We start from the raw sequence: 21,967 nt of genomic DNA, 5'->3' as shown, positions 1-21,967 counted from the left end.
GCCTGTTTTAAAAGGTCAGTTGTATGAGACAAATACAGCTCTGAATGTGATAAAGTAGGCTAAATAATTCTGGTATATTTCAGAATATAAGCCTCATTCACTTCAGTTTCTGAGCATTCCTTTATCTTTCATCCCACCAAACACTGAGTTATTCCACAGTTAGAATTTTTAAAAATTCAGTCAAGGAGCTTAATTATATTGATTCTACCCACATTTCTATTCATGGTGAAACATCTTCTTCACTGGACCTGCTGCCCCTCCTGTGACTCAGGCCCAGTTGGTTGGACAGGTAGCTTTATTCACATCCTACTAATACCGACCAATTCTAATTGGCTGCCTGGCATTGTCTTTGTCAAGTCCTGGCTCTGCCTATAACTAGCCTAACTGAATAAGACAAAGCACAAAAGTTACAAAATTTAATGTACATGTTAGGCAAGTTTTCTCAGTCTTCATTTGCCTTTTCTTTTAATTCAAACTGGAAAAGAAGAATGAGCTCTCTTAATTTTCAGCTCTTAAGATGCTTCTCCATTTATCATTAGTACAAACACAGAAAGCATTATTTCTATAACTAGGGAAGAAGCTTATATGGTTAGAAAGCATTTTCACCCTTGATGGTATTTAAGTAAATTCCACAAAGTCAAGAAAAGATCTTTTAAAAAGTCTTATCTACTATGTATAAAATAAGTTTTAATTAATAGAATTAACCAGGGAAAAGAGATGGTGAAGATAAGGGGATGGAAGGAAGTAAAGAAGAAACATATTACCATCAAGGAGGTAGCAGGATAAAGACACAGAGATGAGAAGCAACATATAGTGTGCAGGGGACTATAGCCTTCAACACAGTGCTCAATTAAAAAGTGTGAGCCAGAAATCATGAGAAATGAGGATGGGGAAGTAGGAAGAGTTCAGGTATCTGCAGGCCTTTGACCCCAAGCTATCCCTGGGATAGCTTCTGCACTTACTGTTTTTGTTTTCATACTGTAAACATTACCTAAGTATTATTTCCCACACTTCCTTGATGAAAAGAATCAACTGGAGTTATAAAAAAGGTCCATGTTATGAGACCCCTCTGTTTGAAAGTCTGATACAATATTGATATATCCCTGAATAACTGATCTTTGGTCTGAACTGCATTATATGTAATAAATGTATATAATAATGGTGATTTATGGTTACTTTACTTTTAAGTAACAATAATGTTTTTAAAAAAGACCTTTACTGGGCTTCCCTGGTGGCGCAGTGGTTGAGAGTCTGCCTGCTGATGCAGGGGACACGGGTTCATGCCCTGGTCCGGGAAGATCCCGTATGCCATGGAGCGGCTGGGCTTGTGAGCCATGGCCGCTGAGCCTGCGCGTCCGGAGCCTGTGCTCCACAACAGGAGAGGCCACAACAGTGAGAGGCCCGCATATAGCAAAAAAAAAAAAAAAAAAAGACCTTTACTATTATCTCTCACACTGAATACTGAGTATACAGGAAAGCAAAAATAAAATATTTATCAAGAATTTTTATGGGAACATGTTATTTCAAATATTGTGTAATGAAAGATATTATAATCTAAATGCATAATGACCCTATGACCCTTCTGAAATATAAACAAAAAAATCCAAAAAGGCAATTTGATTTTAAAATATATAAAATTTGAAAACTAATTTGGATTTTATAGGTATGTGATTAAACATAATTAGCAAAGTCAGAGAACACACAATTGCTATATTCACAAGTGATTTTTTTTTTTCTCCTTCCATTTGATAGATGTCTGGGGAATAAAACACAATAGTAATGCTGGAAAACACTAAGCAATATGGAGGAAGTATCTACCATATGGATCCTAAATGTTCAGTAAAATGAAAGAGCTGATTTTGTAAGATTTTATAAACACACTTCAGTATTACCTGGGCCCAAGCCTTATGACAGACTTTGGTTACATATGCATTTAAATCAATTATACCCAGACTATACTTAGAAACTTAGGTACAAGAGCTTTCAATTTAATATGCTAAATATTAGTTTGAGGATAACTCATTCCTTAAGGTTAAAGTGAAATGGTAACAACCAAACAAACAAAAAGAACCTTTTTGCCACAGGCAAAACGATAAGGCTAATAAAAGTTAAGGAAGAACAAAATTCTGGAGAGTGCTTATTTCTGGGAGGGAGGGTAGGGAATGCAATGGGGTGGGGGGAAACCATATAGGAAGCCTTAATAGTAAAATTTTCTACTTCATAAGTCAAATGGTGAACTCTAAGTGGATTCATAGGCATTTGTTTCATTATTATTCTTCATAAGTTAGATATATGTTCCAATACCCTTTTGTATGCATAAAATATTATATTATTAAAAAGAAAAGAAATTTTCCAGCCCATCAAAAGAAAGCTCATGACATTTGCATCAACAATGTTCCTAACCAGATGAATTTTATTTTGGTTCTATATTCCAAAACTGGCATTGGAAGTAAGGGCCAAATAGAGGTTCTTAAAAGCTAATTTTAAAATAAATAAAATTAAATAAATGTCATTGTTAAATCCAGCTTTTTTGGGATCTGCAAAAAAATTTCCTCATTAGAATCAGCTTAATAAGGTAGATTATAACTGAAATTTAATGACTATTCTACTACTGATTTATGTCCCAAAGCCTGGAAGTAATTTGAGGAAAGAAAGGGAAAAATGAAGAAAGCCTTGCTTCATTGGAGCAAAGCATTTAAAGGACACTGACAAGGGAAAAAAAGTTCTTTTAGAATTGGGGTGGTGGACAGTAAATATTAGGTTATTTTGTTTTAATCTAAATATTCTTGGTATTAAACTGCCTTTTATTGAACTTCCTTGAAAAGGGAAAATTCTATAACGAGGACTATAAGCCAGATGGCACCTCATCTGTCTTCTAGTTGGGCAGCAGTCTTCAGAGGCAGTGGACTGATGAGGAAAAAAGAGCACGAGTTGTGGCAACCAGATAGATTTGAATTCGAATTTGAGCTCCACAACTTGCTAGCTAGATATTCATAAACAATGAAAGAAAGCTAAGGAAGGGGATAGGGGAGGTGCACAATCTCATGTACAAGGAACACGGAACTAAATTCTAAACTGTCGGAGACAGCTCCTCTATCCATGTATCTTATAGAAACCATAGTTGGTTGACAGCATTACGGAGAAAAAGCCTTCAGAAAACAGAAGCCTCCCACATTCGCCTCTTGGGCCGCACACTATTAGCCATGCAGAGGAAAAAGTTCTCAGTAAGGCAATTTAACACATCTTATATTAAAGTACACCCATGTACTGAAGTAGCATTTTCCAGGAAGACAAGAGTCAGAGAAGAGAAGAAGAAGAAAGTCTCTGACTGTGGTTTCTGGTGTTTATATATATTTTTGTTTCTAAAAAGTACTCACAGCAGTTGTTTTTTTTTTCTTTGCCTCCTAGAATAAGATCTTAGCTGATCATGTGAATTTCTGAACCTGTTTAAAAGTCAGAACCTGCAAACTAAAACAAAGCTATTTCTGTAAAAGTCTGGCATTCAAAGCCAGTGAATTCTGCCCCAGCTGGATTAATGTGTCTGTGAAGATAGTAACTTCAGAGAGGCCTCTTCCACACTGTCTAGATTCTGGTTCAGCACTTATTGAGCAACTACACAACATGACAGGCAAGGTGCCAAGCACTTTCACACACCTAACTTCAGTCACATTGACATTTATAAAGATGTTGAAATAATAATGTATTCTTGAACACTTGCATACTTTCATTAAAAGCTGCCAACACTGTCCATTTCAGATTATAATGACCATTACAGTTTTCTAAATAATGTGTTACCATAACCATATATACAGCCTGATTCTAACTCATTATTCCTAAATACTAAGGAATGCTCCTGCAAGCCTTTGGATTCCTTTCCCATGCTTTCATAAAGGATGAAAGTCAATGGAAGTATCACTTTTCAAATACCAGTTATTAACATGAATTTAGGCAATTCGTTTAATCTCCATGAGACTCATTTTTTTAGCTGTGAGGTGGGGATAAGTACCTATTGCACAAGGTTGCTGTGATAAATAACGTATATAAAATCCTAGTACATTGTAGGTGTTAAATTGAAGTGAGTTGAATCAGAATCCCATATCTGTTGCAGGCAATTTTTACAGTAATAGCAAATTTAACCCTCCCACTCCTCAAATTAAGAACCCTTTATGACTGCCCACTTGTGGGAAAAACTGAACTGAACTTCCCAAACCTAGCACAACAAACTAGCTGCAACCTACTTTTTCTAGCCTCATCATCTACCTTCCCTCCTCAGCATACAAATTCTTCATTCTATTCTCAGAAAATGTTCTTCAAATCAGCCACGGTCTTTCAAACTTTAATTCACTTACACATATTAATTCCTATCTAGAATGCCACCACCCACCTTGCCACTTCTCTGTCTGATGAACTCTCATTTAAACTTCACAACCAAATTCAAACATTATTTCTGCTGTAAGTTTTCTCCATCTCCCTAGATTTACTTAATTGTTCCCTTCTCTTTGTTCCAAATGCATTTTTACTTATCTATATTATTGCACTTACTCTGTACTGTCCTTATTTGTTTACATATCTTTTTTTTTTCCATTGGAGTATATTAATTCAGCAACTCCCAAATTAGCAGCATTGATTCTTTCAGTTGACCAAAACTATGTCTTTTTCATGGTTATATCTCTGAGCATAGTGCCAGGTATACAATAGGTCCACAATAAATGAATAAGGCCCAGGAAACACTTTGAGGAAATTAAGGTGGCTCTAACAAAAATAGTAATGGCAAAGGAGAAAAGTGAGTGACATCTTAAAGTGAACCCTCTTGGCTGCTACTGCTTTAGCTCCCAACAATTGATTGGTTTCTTTACCCCCTGCCATCCAGAGGCCTTTGTCCTAACTATCCAAAAATCCTTGGTCCCAGTTCCAGTGAAAAAATGCTGCCAATTATACTATGACATTTATTGTAAGATCCATCTCAATTTCAGAGATGCTAGAGAGAGAAAAAAAAAAGATATAGATATAGATATATAGAGATAGATAGATAGAATTACACACAGGTAATTCTATACCCATATATTTGTTTTATATATATGTGTGTGTATGTGTATACAGTAGTCCCTTGGTGTCTGAGGGAGAGTGGATCCAGTACCCCCTTGAATACCGAAATTCATGGATGCTCAAGTCCCTTACGTGAAATGGCATAACATTTTCATGAAACCTATGCACACCCTCCCTGAATACTTTAAAGCATCTCTAGATTACTTATCATACCTAATGCAATGTAAATGCTATGTAAATACAATGTAAATGCCATGTAAATAGTTGCCTGTGCTGCAAATTCAAGTTTGCTTTTTGGAACTTTCTGGAATTTTTTTTTCTGAATATTTTCAATTTGAGGTTGGTTGAACCCACAGATTTGGAACCCGAGGATATGGAGGGCTGACTGTATGTGTGTGTGTGTGTGTGTGTGTGTGTGTGTGTGTGTGTGTGTGCCCTAGAATCAGGTAAATGAAATATGTCAGTTTTGAAGAAAAAATTTTGATTTCTGCCTGCCGTCCTTACAGTATTAGCAGAGAAACAAAGAAAAAAACAAAAACATTCAAAGTGTGGTTCAGAATCGGACACAAAGGGCTAAGAAGAAGAGGTACTTTTGTGTGGTTCAGAATTGGACACAAAGGGCTAAGAAGAAGAGGTACTTTTGTGTGGAGCCCAGATGGTGGCAGTTGAATGGTAAACAGGCAGATCAGTGAATTCTCAGAAATGTGACTAAAGGATTTTTCATTCATTGGTATTAATTGAGCAATTAATATGTGTCAGGTACCAAGCTAGGGACTAAAGATATTATTGTGAATAAAATCAGATAATATCCTTGCACTTAGGAAATAATCTGAGACTTGTGGCTCAGGCAGAGTTGGTAAAACAGTCACAGATACTGATGTATGATCACAAACTGAGAAGGAAAGAAACAGGCACAGACAGGTGATATGAAGGAAAGGTGCACAGACAGGAAAACAACCTGGCCTAGACTTGGGATGGGGGAAGCACAAGGAATACCTCTCTTTGTAAGTGGTCTTTGAATTGATATTTGAAAGTAATGGGGGGAGCTGTTCTCAGTCAGAGGGAGCAGCATATAAGATGAGAAAGAACCAGGCCCCTTCCAGGGACTGAAAGAATGCTACTCTGAAAGCATAGGTGGGGATGGAGAGTCAGAGAAGTAGAGGGCAGAAGTCACATAATACAGAGCCTTGTAGGCAAGTAAGTATTAGTTGGATAGCTGGGAGGGAAATAGGAATGGTGCATAAGAGCAGACAAAGCTATTGTGAGGTCTGATAAAAACTGATGATAGTTTAAGCAATGGTGATGGCAGTGGAGATCAAGAAGACTGATGGGTTCAAGAGCTATTGAGAGTGGAACAGTCAACAGTATGTAGTAAGGAATTGGATATGGGTATTAAGGGATAGGAAGTAGTTAGGATGCTTTTAGTTTTCTGACTTTGTGCTACTGGAAGGTGTCATTCACAGAGATTGGGAACACTGGAAAGAGGTCTGTTTGGGAAGAAATGGGTAGATGAAGCTGTGATGTGACTATCATGAGTCCTGCCTCAGACATGTTGCATTTGAGATGCCTTTAAGAGATCCAAGTGGAAATGCTGATCAGGCAATTGGATATGTGTCAAAGGAGTGTCCCACCCAAAAAAAGATCTAAGATTTAACACTGAGACTCCAAACTGATATCGGATTGGCTGGTGGGGTGAAAAGGGCCTTGGAGTTCCCATATTTCATATTTCCCTTAACTCAGTACGTAGTATATTTGTTCCCAACCTATAGGCTACCTCTAGCTCTTAAAGCTGGGAGAATCTTCTTTCCTACTTGAACTAGCAAAACGTGTCAATATGTTCCAAGTTTGAACTCAGAATACGTTTTTCAAAGAGACAGGATGATTTTGGTTACTGAACCAGTGTTGTATTTCATATATTCCAGGAGGAAAAATACTTTTGTGTGTGTATTGGGATAAAGGGGAGGAGCTAACCATGGTTACTTAAAGATAACTCCTGCGTTCCAATAATCCCCTATCTATAAAGTTTGAGAATATAAATGAAATATAATCCATCTATAAACTTGAGATTGCCTATATTATTAGTTCTGAAACAATATAATGTTAAAATAAAATTACAGCAAGTGAAAGCACTCATATGCATTTAAAAAATATTAACAGTTGCTCAGTTCAGCAACTTAACAAGGATACCCTATGAACCAGTGTTTCCTATTCCATGAAAACACCTGGAGAAATTTTGTACAGATAAGAAGTTTATTAACAAGACTAACACAGTATTTAGAATACAGTAAATTCTATTATTACTATTCATAAAAAATTTTTTTAAATAAAATTGCATTAATTTGTATTTGCAGAGTAAAATGTACATAACTCTCCAACTTGACGAAGAACACAAAAGTAAATGTAAGCACTGCAAACCTACTTATTCTTCTCTGTCTACACCTTTCTCTATTTTGGCTGTTTTCTTCTCTTGGACATGACCAGATACTGTCAAAAAACATTAATAACTCTGTGCTGCTCTCTAGTGGTAAATATAAAATATACTTTATTACATGGTTTTGCTTTCTAATACACTTTCAAACAATGAAATTCTCAGAAAATCAACAAAAGAAAATATACATTATAGGTATAATTTCTTAGTCTGTCATCACTGACAGGAGATGAGTCACTCAGCACCACTGCTATCAATTTATTACTTTAACTACAAATATTTTTCATGGGGGAAAAAAGCACAAATTGATGCTTGTCTTAAAAGTAAATTATTTTCACTTCTTAGGTACCATGATCTACTGCATTACTTCAAGTATAGTCTAAGAAATACCGTAGCTATACTGGATACACACACAGACACACACACACACACACACACACACAGAGACATATCTCAGCTTTAAAACTAAAGTAGTACATCTCAATTCTTACAAGAAAAATTTTGTTTTTCGTTTGTTTGAATTTGTTTAAATTTAGCATTTAAGTATGCTCTTAGTTAGTTAATAAATTTAATAGCCAAAAATTATATCATTATAATACCCTATACTTATTGTATAATACTTACCACTTGGTAAGTGTATTTGGAGGAAACCTTATTATCTCAGCAAGATTGAAACAATTTAAATCTATTGTTTTGGAAGTTACTGGTTAAACTGATTTTTTTTTCTAACAAGGAAAAAAATCCAATTGAATAAACAAACTGCTTTCTAAACAGTGTTTGGTGTAGGAATCGGGGTGGGGGTAAGGGTAGGACTATTTATTCAACCAAAACAACTAGAATAAGGACAATGACAATATAAACAGACTTTATAAGGGTATCCCTTCTCATGTTACATAGCTTGATATTAATAGAATGTTTTATTAAATTCTTTATGCCCTACATCTCTCCAAAAAGGGAGGCAATTTTCAACAAAAGACATGTAGAATCACATTAGTAAAACAGAAATAGCAAATAAAATTCAAGAGAAATGAGCATGAAAATATAGTAACCAATTTGTTAACTAAGTGCTTCAAATATGGATCTGAGCTTCCTAGCAACCAGAGCAAAATGGAACTCATGCTTTACATACTTCTTACAGTGAAGAGGAGAGTAAGATTTTCTAACTCCTAAGATAGATATTTTCTTGTCTTAATTCTAAATCTAATTTCTCATATGGGCTACTAGTGACTGGCATAATTAACAAATTCAACAAGAATTACGGCAAATTCAGAAGTGAGTGGATTTTATTTGCTCTGTTTGTTTTGTTTTGTTTTGCATTTAGGAGAGGCTAAATGAAGTACTTTAACTGATCTAAGTTAAACCTAACTCAGAGCAGTGAATAGATAACGTCTTCAAATATAACCTCCCTCAGCCAGACTTAAAATAAAATTTGAACAGCATATAATTAAAAATATATAACATTTACTTACAGCTTGAAATCTGCTAATTTCATATTTATTTCATATTTATTTCCTATTCATTTGTTAGGTTAAAACTCCACGAGTATAAAGGTCTATCTTCCAATCCCTCTGTATCTTTCACTAAGAAATGGTCACAGTGAACATTCAGTTAATATTAAAAATTTACAGAGATTGGTTCAAGATGGCGGAGTAGAAGGACATGTGCTAACTCCCTCTTGCAAGAGCACAGGAATCACAACTAACTACTGAACAATCATCGACAGGAAGACAATGGAACTCACCAAAAAAGATACCCCACATGCAAAGACAAAGGAGAAGCTGCAGTGAGATGATAGGAGGGGTGCAATCATTATAAAATCAAATCCCATAACTGCTGGGTGGGTGACTCACAAACTGGAGAACAATTATACCACATAAGTCCATGCACTGGAGTGAAGGTTATGAGCCCCACATCAGGCTTCCCAACCTGGGGGTCTGGCAATGGGAGGAGGAATTCCCAGAGAATCAGACTTTGAAGACCAGCAGGATTTGATTGCAGGACTTAGGACTGGGGGAAACAGGGACTCTACTCTTGGAGTGCACACACAAAGTCTTGTGCACACCAGGACCCAGGGGGAAGGAGCAGTGACACCACAGGAGACTGAACCAGACCTACCTGCTAGTGTTGGAGGGTCTCCTGCACAGGCAGGGGGCAGCAGTGGCTCACCACGGGGACAAGGCAGCAGAAGTTCTGGGAAGTACTCATGGGCATGAGCCCTCCTGGAGTCTGCCATTAGCCCCAAAATAGAGCCTGTAGGCTCCAGTGCTTGGTCTCCTCAGGCCAAACAACCAACAGGGAGGGGACACAGCCCCACCCATCAGCTGACAAGTGGATTAAAGTTTTACTGAGCTGTACCCATCAGAGCAACACGCAGCTCTACACACCACCAGTCCCTCCCATCAGGAAGCTTGCATAAGCCTCTTAGATAGACTCATCCACCAGAGGGCAGACAGCAGAAGCAAGAAGAACTACAATCCTGCAGCCTGCGGAACAAAAACCACAGTCACAGAAAGATAAACAAAATGAAAAGGCAGAGGATTATGTCCCAGATGAAGGAACAAGATAAAACCCCAGAGAAACAACTAAATGAAGTGGATATAGGCAACCTTGCAGAAAAAGAATTCAGAATAATGGTAGTGAAGATGATCCAGGATCTCAGAAAAAGAATGGAGGCAAGGATCAAGAAGATGCAAGAAATGTTTAACAAAGACCTAGAAGAATTAAAGAACAAACAAACAGAGATGAACAATACAATAACTGAAATGAAAAATACACTAGAAGGAATCAATAGCAGAATAACTGAGGCAGAAGAATGGATAAGTGACCTGGAAGACAGAAAGGTGGAAATCACTGCTGTGGAACAGAATATGGAAAAAAGAAAGAAAAGAAATGAAGACAGCCTAAGAGACCTCTGGGACAACATTAAATGCACCAACATTGGATTATAAGGGTCCCGGAAGGAAAAGAGAGAAAGGACCCGAGAAAGTATTTGAAGAGATTATAGTTGAAAACTTCCCAAACATGGGAAAGGAAATAGCCACCAAAGTCCAGGAAGCACAGAGAGTCCCAGGTAGGATAAACCCAAGGAGAAACAGGTCGAGACACATAGTAATCAAATTAACAAAAATTAAAGATGCAAAATTATTAAAAGCAACAAGGGAAAAATGACAAATAACATATAAGGGAATTCCCATAAGGTTAACAGCTGATTTCTCAGCAGAAACTCTGCAAGCCAGAAGGGAGTGGCACGATATATTTAGTGATGAAAGGGAAGAACCTACAACCAAGAATACTCTACCCAGCAAGGCTCTCATTCAGATTCAATGGAGAAATCAAAAGCTTTACAGACAAGAAAAAGCTAAGAGAATTCAGCACCACCAGACCAGCTTTGCAACGAATGCTAAAGGAATTCCTCTAGGCAGGGAAAAGACTAGTAACATAAAACAACCTTGTACATATATAGACTACTATATCAAAACCTCATGGGAACAGCAAACCCAGAAACTAAAATAGATACACACAAAAAAAGAAAAAAAACAACCAAACAACACTAAATATGATAATCAGAAGAAAACAAAAGAGAAAGAAAAGAAAAAAGACCTACAAAAACAAACCCAAAACAATTAAGAAAATGGCAATAGGAACACACATATCAATAATTACCTTAAATGTAAATGGATTAAATGTGCCAAAAGACACAGACTGGCTGAATGGATACAAAAACAAGACCCGTATATATGCTGTCTACAAGAGATACACTTCAGACCTAGGGACACATACAGACTGAAAGTGAGGGGATGGAAGAAGGTATTCCATGCAAATGGAAATCAAAAGAAAGCTGGAGTAGCACTACTCATAGCCATAAAAATAGACTTAAAAATAAAGACTGTTATGAGAGACAAAGAAGGACACTACATAACAATCAAGGGATCAATCCAAGAAGAAGATATAGCAATTGTAAACATATATACACCCAACATAGGAGCACTTCAATATATAAGGCAAATACTAACAGCCACAAAGGGAGTAATCAACAGTAACACAATAATAGTGGGGGGCGTTAACACCCCACTTTCATCAACGGACAGATCATCCAGACAGAAAATCAATAAAGAAACACAGGTCTTAAATACGTTAGACCAGATGGACTTAATTGATATTTATAGAGCACTCTACCCAAAAGCAGAAGAATACACATGCTTCTCAAGTGTACACGGAACATTCTCCAAGATTGACCACATCCTCGGCCACAAAGCAAGCCTCTGTAAATTTAAGAAAATTGAAATCATATCAAGAATCTTTTCTGACCACAATGCTACGAAATTAGAAATAAGCTACAAGAACAAAAAACTATAAAAAACACAAACACATGAAGGCTAAACAATATGCTACTAAACAACTAATGGATCACTGAAGAAATCAAAGAGGAAATCAAAAAATACCTAGAGACAAATGGAAATGAAAGCACAATGATCCAAAACCTATGGGATACAGCAAAAGCAGTTCTAAGAGGAAAGTTTATAGCAATACAGTCTTACCTCAGGAAACAAGAAAAATCTCAAATAAACAACCTACCTTATACCTAAAGCAACTAGAGAAAGAACAACAAACAAAACCAGAAGTTAGTAGAAGGAAAGAAGTCATAAAGATCAGAGTAGGAATCATAAAGATCAGATCAGAAATAAATAAATAAACAAAGAAGACAATAGCAAAGATCAATGAAACTAAAAGCTGGTTGTTTGAAAAGATAAACAAAATTGATAAACCTTTAGCCAGACTCAAGAAAAAAGGGAGAGGACTCAAATTAACAAAATTAGAAATAAAAACAGAGAAGTTATAACTGACACCACAGAAATACAAAGGATCATAAGAGACTACTATATGCAACAGTATGCCAATAATATGGACAACCTGGAAGAAATGGACAAATTCTTAGAAAGGTAGTCTCCCAAGACTGATCCAGGAAGAATTAGAAAATATGAAGAGACCAATCACAAGCACTGAAATTGAAACTGTAATTTAAAAACTCCCAACAAACAAAAGTGCAGGACCTGATGGCTTCATGGGCAAAGTCTATCAAACATTTACAGAAGAGCTAACATCTATCCTTCTGAAACTCTTCCAAAAAAATGGCAGAGGAAGGAAAACTCCTGAATTCATTCTATGAGATCATCATCACCCTGATACCAAAACAAGACAAAGATACCATTAAAAGAGAAAATTACAGGCCAATATCACTGATGAACATAGACACAAAAATCCTCAACAAAAGAGTAGCAATTCCAATCCAACAATACACTAAAAGGTTCATACACAATGATCAAGTGGGATTTATCCCAGGAATGCAAGGATTTTTCAATACCCGCAAATCAATCAGCATCATACACTACACCAACACAGTAAAGAATAAAAACCATACAATCACCTCAATAGATGCAGAAAAAACTTTTGACAAAATTCAACACCAATTTATGATAAAAACTTTCCAGAAAGTGGGCATAGAGGGAACCTACCTCAAAATAACAAAGGCCATATATGACAAACCCACATCAAGCATCATACTCAATGGTGAAAAGTTGAAATCATCTCCTCTAAGATCAGGAATAAGGCAAGGATGCCCACCCTCACCACTTTTATCCAACATAGTTTTGGAAGTCCTAGCTACAGCAATCAGAGAAGAAAAAGAAATAAAAGGAATCCAAATTGGAAAATAATAAGTGAAAATGTCACTGTTTGCAGATACACAGAAAATCCTAAAGACATTACCAGAAAACTACTACAGCTCACCAATGAATTTGGTAAACTTGCAGGCTACAAAATTAACACACAGAAATCTGTTGCATTTCTATACACTAATAATGAAAGATCAGAAAGAGAAATTCAGGAAACAATCCCATTTACCATTGCATCAAAAAGAATAAAATACCTAGGAATAAACCTGCCTAAGGAGACAAAAGACTGGCACTCCTAAAACTATAAGACGCTGATGAAAGAAATCACAGATGACATGAACAGATGGAAAGATATACCATGTTCTTGGATTGGAAGAATCAATATTGTCAAAATGACTATACTTCCCAAGGCAATCTACAGATTCAATGCAATTCTTATCAAATTACCAATGTCATTTTTCACAGAACTAGAACAAAAAATGTTAAAATTTGTATGGAGACACAAAAGACCCTGAAAAGCCAAAGCAATCTTGAGAAAGAAAAATGGAGCTGGAGGAATCAGGCTCCCTGACTTCAGACTATACTAAAAAGCTATAGTAATCAAAACAGTATGGTACTGGCACAAAAGTAGAACTATAGATCAATGGAACAGGATAGAAAGCCCAGAAATAAACCCACGCATCTATGGTCAATGAATCTATGACAAAGGAGGCAAGACAATACAATGGTGGAAAGACAGTCTCTTCAACAAATGGTGTTGGGAAAGCTGGACAGCTACATGTAAAAAAAAATGAAATTAGATCATTCTTTAACACTATACACAAAAATAAGCTCAAAATGTTTTAAAGACCTAAATGTGAGACTGGACACTATAAAAGTCCTAGAGGAAAACATAGGCAGGACACTCTCTGACATAAATCGCAGCAATATATTTTCAATCTGTCTCCCTGAGAAATGGAAATAAGAACAAAAATAAACAAATGGCACCTAATTAAACTCAAAAGCTTTTGCACAGCAAAGGAAACCATAACCAAAACGAAAATACAACCCACAGAGTGGGAGAAAATACTTGCAAATGATGTGACTGACAAGGGATTAGCCTCCAAAATCTATAAACAGCCCATGTGGCTTAATATCATCAAAACAAACAACCCAATCAAAAAATGGGCAGAAGACCTAAACATTTTTCCAAGGAAGACATACGAATGGCCAAGAGGCACATGAAAAAATGTTCAGCATTACTAATGATCAGAGAAATGCAAATCAAAACTAGTGAGATATCACCTCACACCAGTCAAAATGGCTATCATCAAAAATCCACGAACAATAAATGCTGGAGAGGGCGTGGAGAGAAGGGAACCCTCCTATACTGCTGGTGGGAATGTAAAATAGTACAGCCACTATAGAGAACATTATGGAGGTTCCTTAAAAAACTAAAAACAGAGCTAACATATGACCCTGCAATCCCACTCCTGAGCATATATCTGGAGAAAAACATGGTCGGAAAGGATACATGCACCCCAATGTTCATTGCAGTACTGTTTACAATAGCCAAGACATGGAAGCAACCTACATGCCCATTGACAGAGGAATGGTTAAAGAAGATGTGATACATATATCCAATGGAATATTACTCAGTCATAAAAAAGAATGAAATAATGTCATTTGCAGCAACATGGATGGACATAGAGATTGTCATACTGAGTGAAGTAAGTCAGAAAGAGAAAGAGAAATATCTTGTGATATTGCTTATTTGTGGAAACTAAAAAGAAATGATACAAATGAACATGTTTACAAAAGAGAAACAGACTCATAGACTTAGAGAATGAACTTATGGTTACAGGGGAGAAGGGTGGAGGGAAGTTATAGTTAAGGGGTTTGGGATTGACATGTACACACTGCTATATTTAAAGCACAGAGAACTCTGCTCAATGTTATGTGGCAGCCTGGATGGGAGGGGAGTCTGGGGGAGAATGGACACATGTACTTGTAGGGCTAAGTTGCTTTGCTGTGCAACTGAAACTGTCACAACATTGTTAATCAGTTATACTCCAATATAAAATAAAAAGTTTAAAAAAAAGTAAAATTTGAGATTATTCTTCCTTAGCTTAATGCATGCTTAAATGTTTCTCTGTCTTATTAGTCAAAATGTTAATTCTTTCTACTTCCTAGATGTATACACCATCACAAAAAAAAATTAAAAATTTTACTGATGATATAGGAAAACACACCTCATCACTAGTGGTTTTGTCTTTTAGGTGAAGGGTTATTTTTATTTTCATTTTTACCTTATAACAGTCTCCTCCAGGCATGATTTCCTGAATATATACCAAGGGACCTTCATTCCGGTTAATTCCTCCTAGGATCTTCAGACCAAGGCCTGTCTCCTTGGTAACTGTAATCATCTGAAAGGCAGGATCCCTAAGATAAAGTAAAGTAGCATGCACAGGTTAGCCTAGAGATGGGTACCTACTTTTTCTTTAAACTGTTTGGTAAATCAAATTCTTAGAACTAGACAACTCAGAATACTCAGTATACACTAGCAACGACATTTTAAAAAGTATGATCATACAAAAGCAATCAAATGAATTTTCTTAGCTCTAATTTTAGTTTTTCTATAAAACAGCCAAACAGTACAAGAAATTACTGCAATAATGCTTATTTCTTTGGAGTAGAAAATACTTTAAAAATATTATTTAAACAACTTTAAAGATTTATTAAAGGTGACTGAAGAGACTTAGTTTTAACTGATTATTTTGATTACACTGAAGGATTCCAAAACAAAATACTTTAATGAATTAGGTAAGTGACTTTAAAAGACATGTTTTTGGCCACTTAAAGCAAAATAAATATGACCTTCATTTGAATCTCAAAAAAATGCAGTTTATCTTTTTAATTTAGAAAGAGTATTTTCCTGGTACAAATCACTTGCTCCAGCTGCAATTTCTGCCAGACATAAAAGTGATGCCATTAGAAAAGAAGGAACTGTTAAAAGAATTCTGCAAAACATACTCTCCCCCTTCACCTCAGTTGTGTTTCTAAACAGTGGTCAGAGCAGACACTTTTACTGGTCCAAGAGAACTTGAATAAAGCATGAAATGAAGCTCAGTGCCGTCTGCTTACTTATGGTGTAGTGGGTGTTGTGCTAAGCAATATACATACATTAGGCCGTTCAACTAATATTTATAAAATCCCTATGATGATTACCCTCATTTTTCTAAAAGAACCCAAATCAGGTTAACTTGGTGGCCCAAGGTTACGAAGCTGGAGAACAACAATGTGAGGGCAGTCTGTCTAACTCCAGAGACAAAGTATGGTCTAAGGTCTACTTCACTGGTACATTAAAGCCATTGTTGAATATAGGACTTCCAGCTGTCTTCAAACGTGACAAAACACAGAAACCGCTCTTTAAAAAGAGTTACTTCATATCTTACATATGATTATAGCTTTAAAAAATTTTTCTTAACTTCTGCCATAGAAGTTCTGACTATATCTTTAAGAAGACTTGTATTCAAAAGTTAAATCATAAAAAAGTAGAATGAAAGAAATTAAAATTTTTAAAAAAACTTACAAAACTCCCTGTTTTTGAATATTTTGCCCTTTATATAGCACATCCTTTAGGGTTGCATTATACTGAATTCAGCTCTAGGGTTGGAGGGCCTATCTGGGGATACTAGGGTAATAGTCAATTAGCTAGGAAAAAAAGGCAGAAAATGTTCTACAGTCAGATTTCAGAATCTCAGTCTATTCTTGACAGGAGATTTAGACTGCAAGGACGTATAGGGGTGAAGCCTAGAAAAGGGCAAGATGAAGAAAGGGGACAAAGGTCCTCATCAAGCACCTCCAATAACCTCTTAAACCCTCTAAATGTCAATTTCCTTCAATGGGGACACACACGATGTCCAGCATATGTTATTTCAGTAAGGGATCAGGGTACACGGGTTCGTGCCCCGATCCGGGAAGATCCCACATGCTGCGGAGCGGCTAGGCCCGTGAGCCATGGCCGCTGGGCCTGTGCGTCCGGAGCCTGTGCTCCGCAACGGGAGAGGCCACAACAGTGAGAGGCCCTCGTACCGCAAAAACAAACAAACAAACAAACAAAAAAACAAACCAGGCAGAGACACTGCTTTTCACCTATCAGATCAACGTAAATTTAGAACTTTCACAATATAAGACAAGGCTTTAGGAAAGAGGTACTCTTTTACATTGTTGGTGGTAATGCAAAATGGCATAACCCCGAAAGAGAGGATTTGGTAGTCTCTAATTTTACCTTCTGATCCAACAATCCCCTTTCTAGGAACCTTTCCCAAAGATACTCTGGCAAGAAATACAAATGACTTGTATACTAGGTTCGTCATTTGGCATCATTTGTGATCACCAAAAATAGCAAACAATTCAAATGTCCATCAATAAGGTACTGGATGAATAAACTATGGTATATTAAGAACAGAATACTATACAATTACAACAAGGTACAAGGAAGATCTTTACAAATTGATATGAAGTGATCACCAGGATATAATTTTAAGTTAAAAAAAAGTCTGGTCAAAACACTATATATAAAAAAAAAAAGAACAGCCATTGTTGAATATAGGACTTCCAGCTGTCTTCAAACGTGACAAAACACAGAAACCGCTCTTTAAAAAGAGTTACTTCATATCTTACATATGATTATAGCTTTAAAAAAATTTTCTTAACTTCTGCCATAGAAGTTCTGACTATATCTTTAAGAAGACTTGTATTCAAAAGTTAAATCATAAAAAAGTAGAATGAAAGAAATTAAAATTTTTAAAAAAACTTACAAAACTCCCTGTTTTTGAATATTTTGCCCTTTATATAGCACATCCTTTAGGGTTGCATTATACTGAATTCAGCTCTAGGGTTGGAGGGCCTAGAACACTATATATAACACTATATATAATATGTTACCTTTTTGTTAAGAAGGCACTGGCAAGTGGAGCCTGGGAGCTGAATCCTGGGTGTTTTGGAACATTTTGCCTTGGTCATATGCTACTTCCTCATGAACTTGATTTTGCCCTAAGTAGTTGGATAAAACTCTGTGCTGTCACACAGAGTAAAACTGTTCAACATCAATGCATGGAGCTCTGTAGACAGAGCTCCTCACGTACCACACAGCTGGGCCTGGCTTATATCTCTATGAGACTGGAGCTTTCCACTGCTCCCAGGAGGAGGCATCAGAGAAAGATACCTTGAGTTTAACTAACCTGACACCCTTCTGCAGGGAAGATCTTCAAACCTGAGTCAAAGGGCTGGTGAACACTTGTTTACTATGTAAGCAAGAGTAGAAGAATGTCTATACAGTGGAACTATATACAGAATAAATAATAACTTTGAGAAAAAATATAATTATATACACACATATATATATCACATGCATATATATTTATATGGATATGTATTTGCTTATGCAAAAAGAAACACTGAAAAAGAACTAAGAATAAAGATGGCTATTTATAGGAGGAATGAAGGCACAGAGTGAAAGACAAGACTGAAAGCAGGACTTCTCCAAATATACCTTGTTATATGTGTGTTACATGTTTGCAAAACAGCCACCAATTCTTCCCGTCTCTGTCTGCATGCCCCCAGGAATGTGACTTTACTGTTCCTGCCATTAAAAAGTAAAGTCTGTAACTCTAGACCTTGAATTTGGACTTAGTTATCTAAATTGCTTTAGCCAATGGTGCATAAGCAAATGTGAGGAAAACAGACATTTGAAAAACACTTGTGTTTTGTTGCTGGGAACCATTCTACCACCACGTGAAAAAGTCTGAGCTAGCTGCCTGGAAGATGAGACGCCAAGTTGAAAGAGACTTCAGCTATCCAGCCTTCCTAGATGAGGCCCCAGAACATGTCAATGAGGCCACCCTACGTGATCTGGTGCAGCCCAGAAGAACTGTTCACAGAATCATGAGGAAGAATAAATGCTTGCTTGTTTTAAGGTACTTTGAGCTGGTTTGTTAGTCAGCAAATGTTAATCTTAACATTGTTATTTTTATACTGGAATTATAAAATATTTTAGGTATTCAAAAAATCAGATCAAATTTTTAAAAAGCAGTCTATATAAATAATTCTAAAAGAGAATGCATAATTGTCCTTTACCCTGATTTACATAGAAAGCTCTGATCAACATTTTCATTACCACTATCTTAGACCACAGGTAGGTAGCTGTATAAAACTTTCCACCAAATGTTCATTAATATTCTACATATTTTAAACTATGATAGCTCAAAACATATTAAATTTAATTTAGCAATTACTTTTCAAGTAGACCGGATGATACTACAGCAGATGTATTTTTATTCATGGTTTCACCACTACTGTAGTCTTGGATTTAACAGCTGTATAAATGAAGATCTTGATGAAGAGTCTATAAATTCTTCTTTTCCTAAGATTGGAGAAGTAGAAAATAAACTGTCATGTCTTAGAACAGTCAAATTTGATTTTAACTGTGCATAAAAACATTACATATACTTGGCATGTAAACAATATGTGCCTGTGTATAGATGATAGATGTATTTTATATATGTTTAGCTATGGCATTTTAGTCATTGCTGATAATATCTGAGAAATGTAAAGGCAGTTCTGTAGATAGAAAGCTAGATAGAGCTATAGGACTATATCTATATCATTATTATTATCTATAGCTATATAAAAATCTGTATATTCTAGCAGAAGTGAAGAATACAGTTAAGCTTTAGGTAACTATTATAGCTTCTACCATCACTAAGCTTAAGAAACACAGAATAATAAAAGACTAAGGAAAATGTCTCTTGTGAGCACAAGGCTAGGAATTTTACAGTCAGAATGTCTGCAAAATAATTATACAATACACTTTGAAGAAAACACAAATTCCTACTGTCTCACCAACTATCTTGAGGGACTTCCTGCAGATCCTATATTACTCTGACTCATATTACTCCATGAGCTTCTTAAATACTTTCCTATAAAAAGAAAAAAATATTATTTTAATGTCTCATATAGCTCCACTGTGAAAATTATAGAGAATAGTGCAGTTTCATTTAATTTGAAAACTGTATTTGAACAGATTTACCACTTCTGTATAAGAAACATAAAGTATAGAAACCTGAAGTTGAAAAAGACCTTAGGATCATTTAGCACAGCTCTCTTATTAAAGCAATGAGTAGCTAGATTCAGAGAGATTGTGTACTTCCCTATACAAATGAGAAATAGTCAATGGTTTTTTTCCCAACTAGAACTCAGGCTTCAGAGCCCACAGCATGGAACTTGACATCAGACAGACCTGCATTCCAATTTGAGCTTCTAGGCTTCTCCAAGCATCAGTTTCTTCAAAGGTACAGTAGGTAGTAGTGATGGTTTTACAAATGGATACACATGTCAAAACTCACCAAACTGTCTCACTATAAATATGTGCTGTTTGTTATAAATCAATTATACCCTAGTAAAGTTAAATTTTTTTAAAAATTCAATTTTCAGTTAAAAATGGCAGCTTGACCTTGGCATGTATCTTCTTTTCCTCCAAGAACCCACTAATATAAGAGTAAAGGGTTACAAACAGTATAAACTCATAATGTTAGAGAAAAAATGAAAGAAGAGCCATGAGATGAAAAGTTTCAATAAATTTCTGGAAGACAAAAAATAGATGGTAGGACAATAATTGATAAAGGAGGCCTGAAGAAGCTGAAAGCTAGGGAAAGGCTTTGTAAACACTTTTAAGTTTGAGCACACATATAGAAAATGGTAATACTTGTATGGTGTACTGGGGTAAACAGAGGTGGCATGCTATACCTCTAAGAAGCTGAGGGGCAATCACTAACTCAGCACACCATAACTGATTCATGGCAAAATTCTGGCCTAAAAAACAGCTAGAGATGTTGAGGAACATATCTAGTAGAATCCCAGAGAGGTTGGGGACTCAGGAACCCAAAGTACTAGGGACAGTGAAACTGAGGTGGAGAACTAAAATCAAGGGGATTATCCCATCTCTTCTCCAACTACTTATGTGAGAGAAATCCTAGATTCTTCTGTCAATAAATTAAATGGACTCTGAAGAAAGAGCCGACAACCTTCTGGGATCCTAACACAGAATTGTATCACTGGTCTGGGTGTTAAAAACCTGCTTCAACTTTCACAGCCCCTGTGGTAGCAAGCAACAGAAAGAGTGGGAGCACACAGATCAACAGTAGCAGGGAAATGAAGCCACCAAGCGCTGTCAGCAGCAAGTCTGATGGCCAGGAAGCAAGAAGGTTACTCAGTACCCCATGGGGGAAGGAGGGGAAACTTGAGGGAAGAGCTTACAATCCTAGGGCTTGACAGAGTAATGACTCAGAGTCAAGAGCTGCTGCAGTGGTCCACAAGACTAATGCAGCAGTAGAAGAGAGTTCAATTCTAAAAGTAAGTTTTTATAAGTTCATTATAGACTGCTTTAATAATATAGCAGAATGGAGCAGATTCCCAAACCTTCAGTGAGGAAGTTTTGATATAACAATAATAATAGCAACTACCATCTATTGGCACCATGTGTCACACACTGTGCTATTTCAAATGTATTTATCTTATTTAATATCATGAAAAATCCATTAGCATTAAGTAAAAAAAAGCTGAGTTCAAATGGCAATACCGCTATATGCTAGCCATACAGCCTTAGAAGAGTTACCTAACCTCCTGGTGTCTCTTCATATTAAGGTAGGAATAATAACACCTAGCTAAAAGGGTTGCCATGAGGATAAAGGGAGATGTAAAAAACTGGGCTGTCTTCACAGTGTTATCAAAGTGAGTAAGATCCCCATGCAGTAGTGATTTGTCTTAGCTGGGCACTGGG

The 21,967-nt window shown here is 36.3% G+C and overlaps 1 protein-coding gene across 4 annotated transcripts in view; it reads right to left on the bottom strand.

Annotated features, from left to right (window-relative positions):
• The window catches only part of STXBP4 (syntaxin binding protein 4), a 182,059-nt gene that overhangs the window by 150,334 nt on the left and 9,758 nt on the right, over positions 1 to 21,967 (bottom strand). For 2 of the 4 annotated variants that reach the window (XM_032616291.1, XM_032616289.1), the window contains exons 2-4: positions 20,032 to 20,108; positions 19,425 to 19,552; positions 15,435 to 15,567 (exon numbers count right to left, since the gene is read on the bottom strand). In XM_032616291.1, the coding sequence (XP_032472182.1) occupies positions 15,435 to 15,567; positions 19,425 to 19,471 (180 nt within the window). In that variant the 5' untranslated portion in view covers positions 19,472 to 19,552; positions 20,032 to 20,108. Of the gene's footprint in view, positions 1 to 15,434; positions 15,568 to 18,682; positions 18,773 to 19,424; positions 19,553 to 20,031; positions 20,109 to 21,967 lie in introns of all 4 variants that reach the window. The other 2 variants (XM_032616288.1, XM_032616290.1) reach the window with 2 other exon arrangements.

The sequence above is a fragment of the Phocoena sinus genome, chromosome 20, assembly GCF_008692025.1.
Source record: "Phocoena sinus isolate mPhoSin1 chromosome 20, mPhoSin1.pri, whole genome shotgun sequence".
Lineage (NCBI taxonomy): Eukaryota > Metazoa > Chordata > Mammalia > Artiodactyla > Phocoenidae > Phocoena > Phocoena sinus.
The sequence above is the reverse complement of the archived record's forward strand: the minus strand, read 5'-3'. Positions and strand labels throughout refer to the sequence as shown.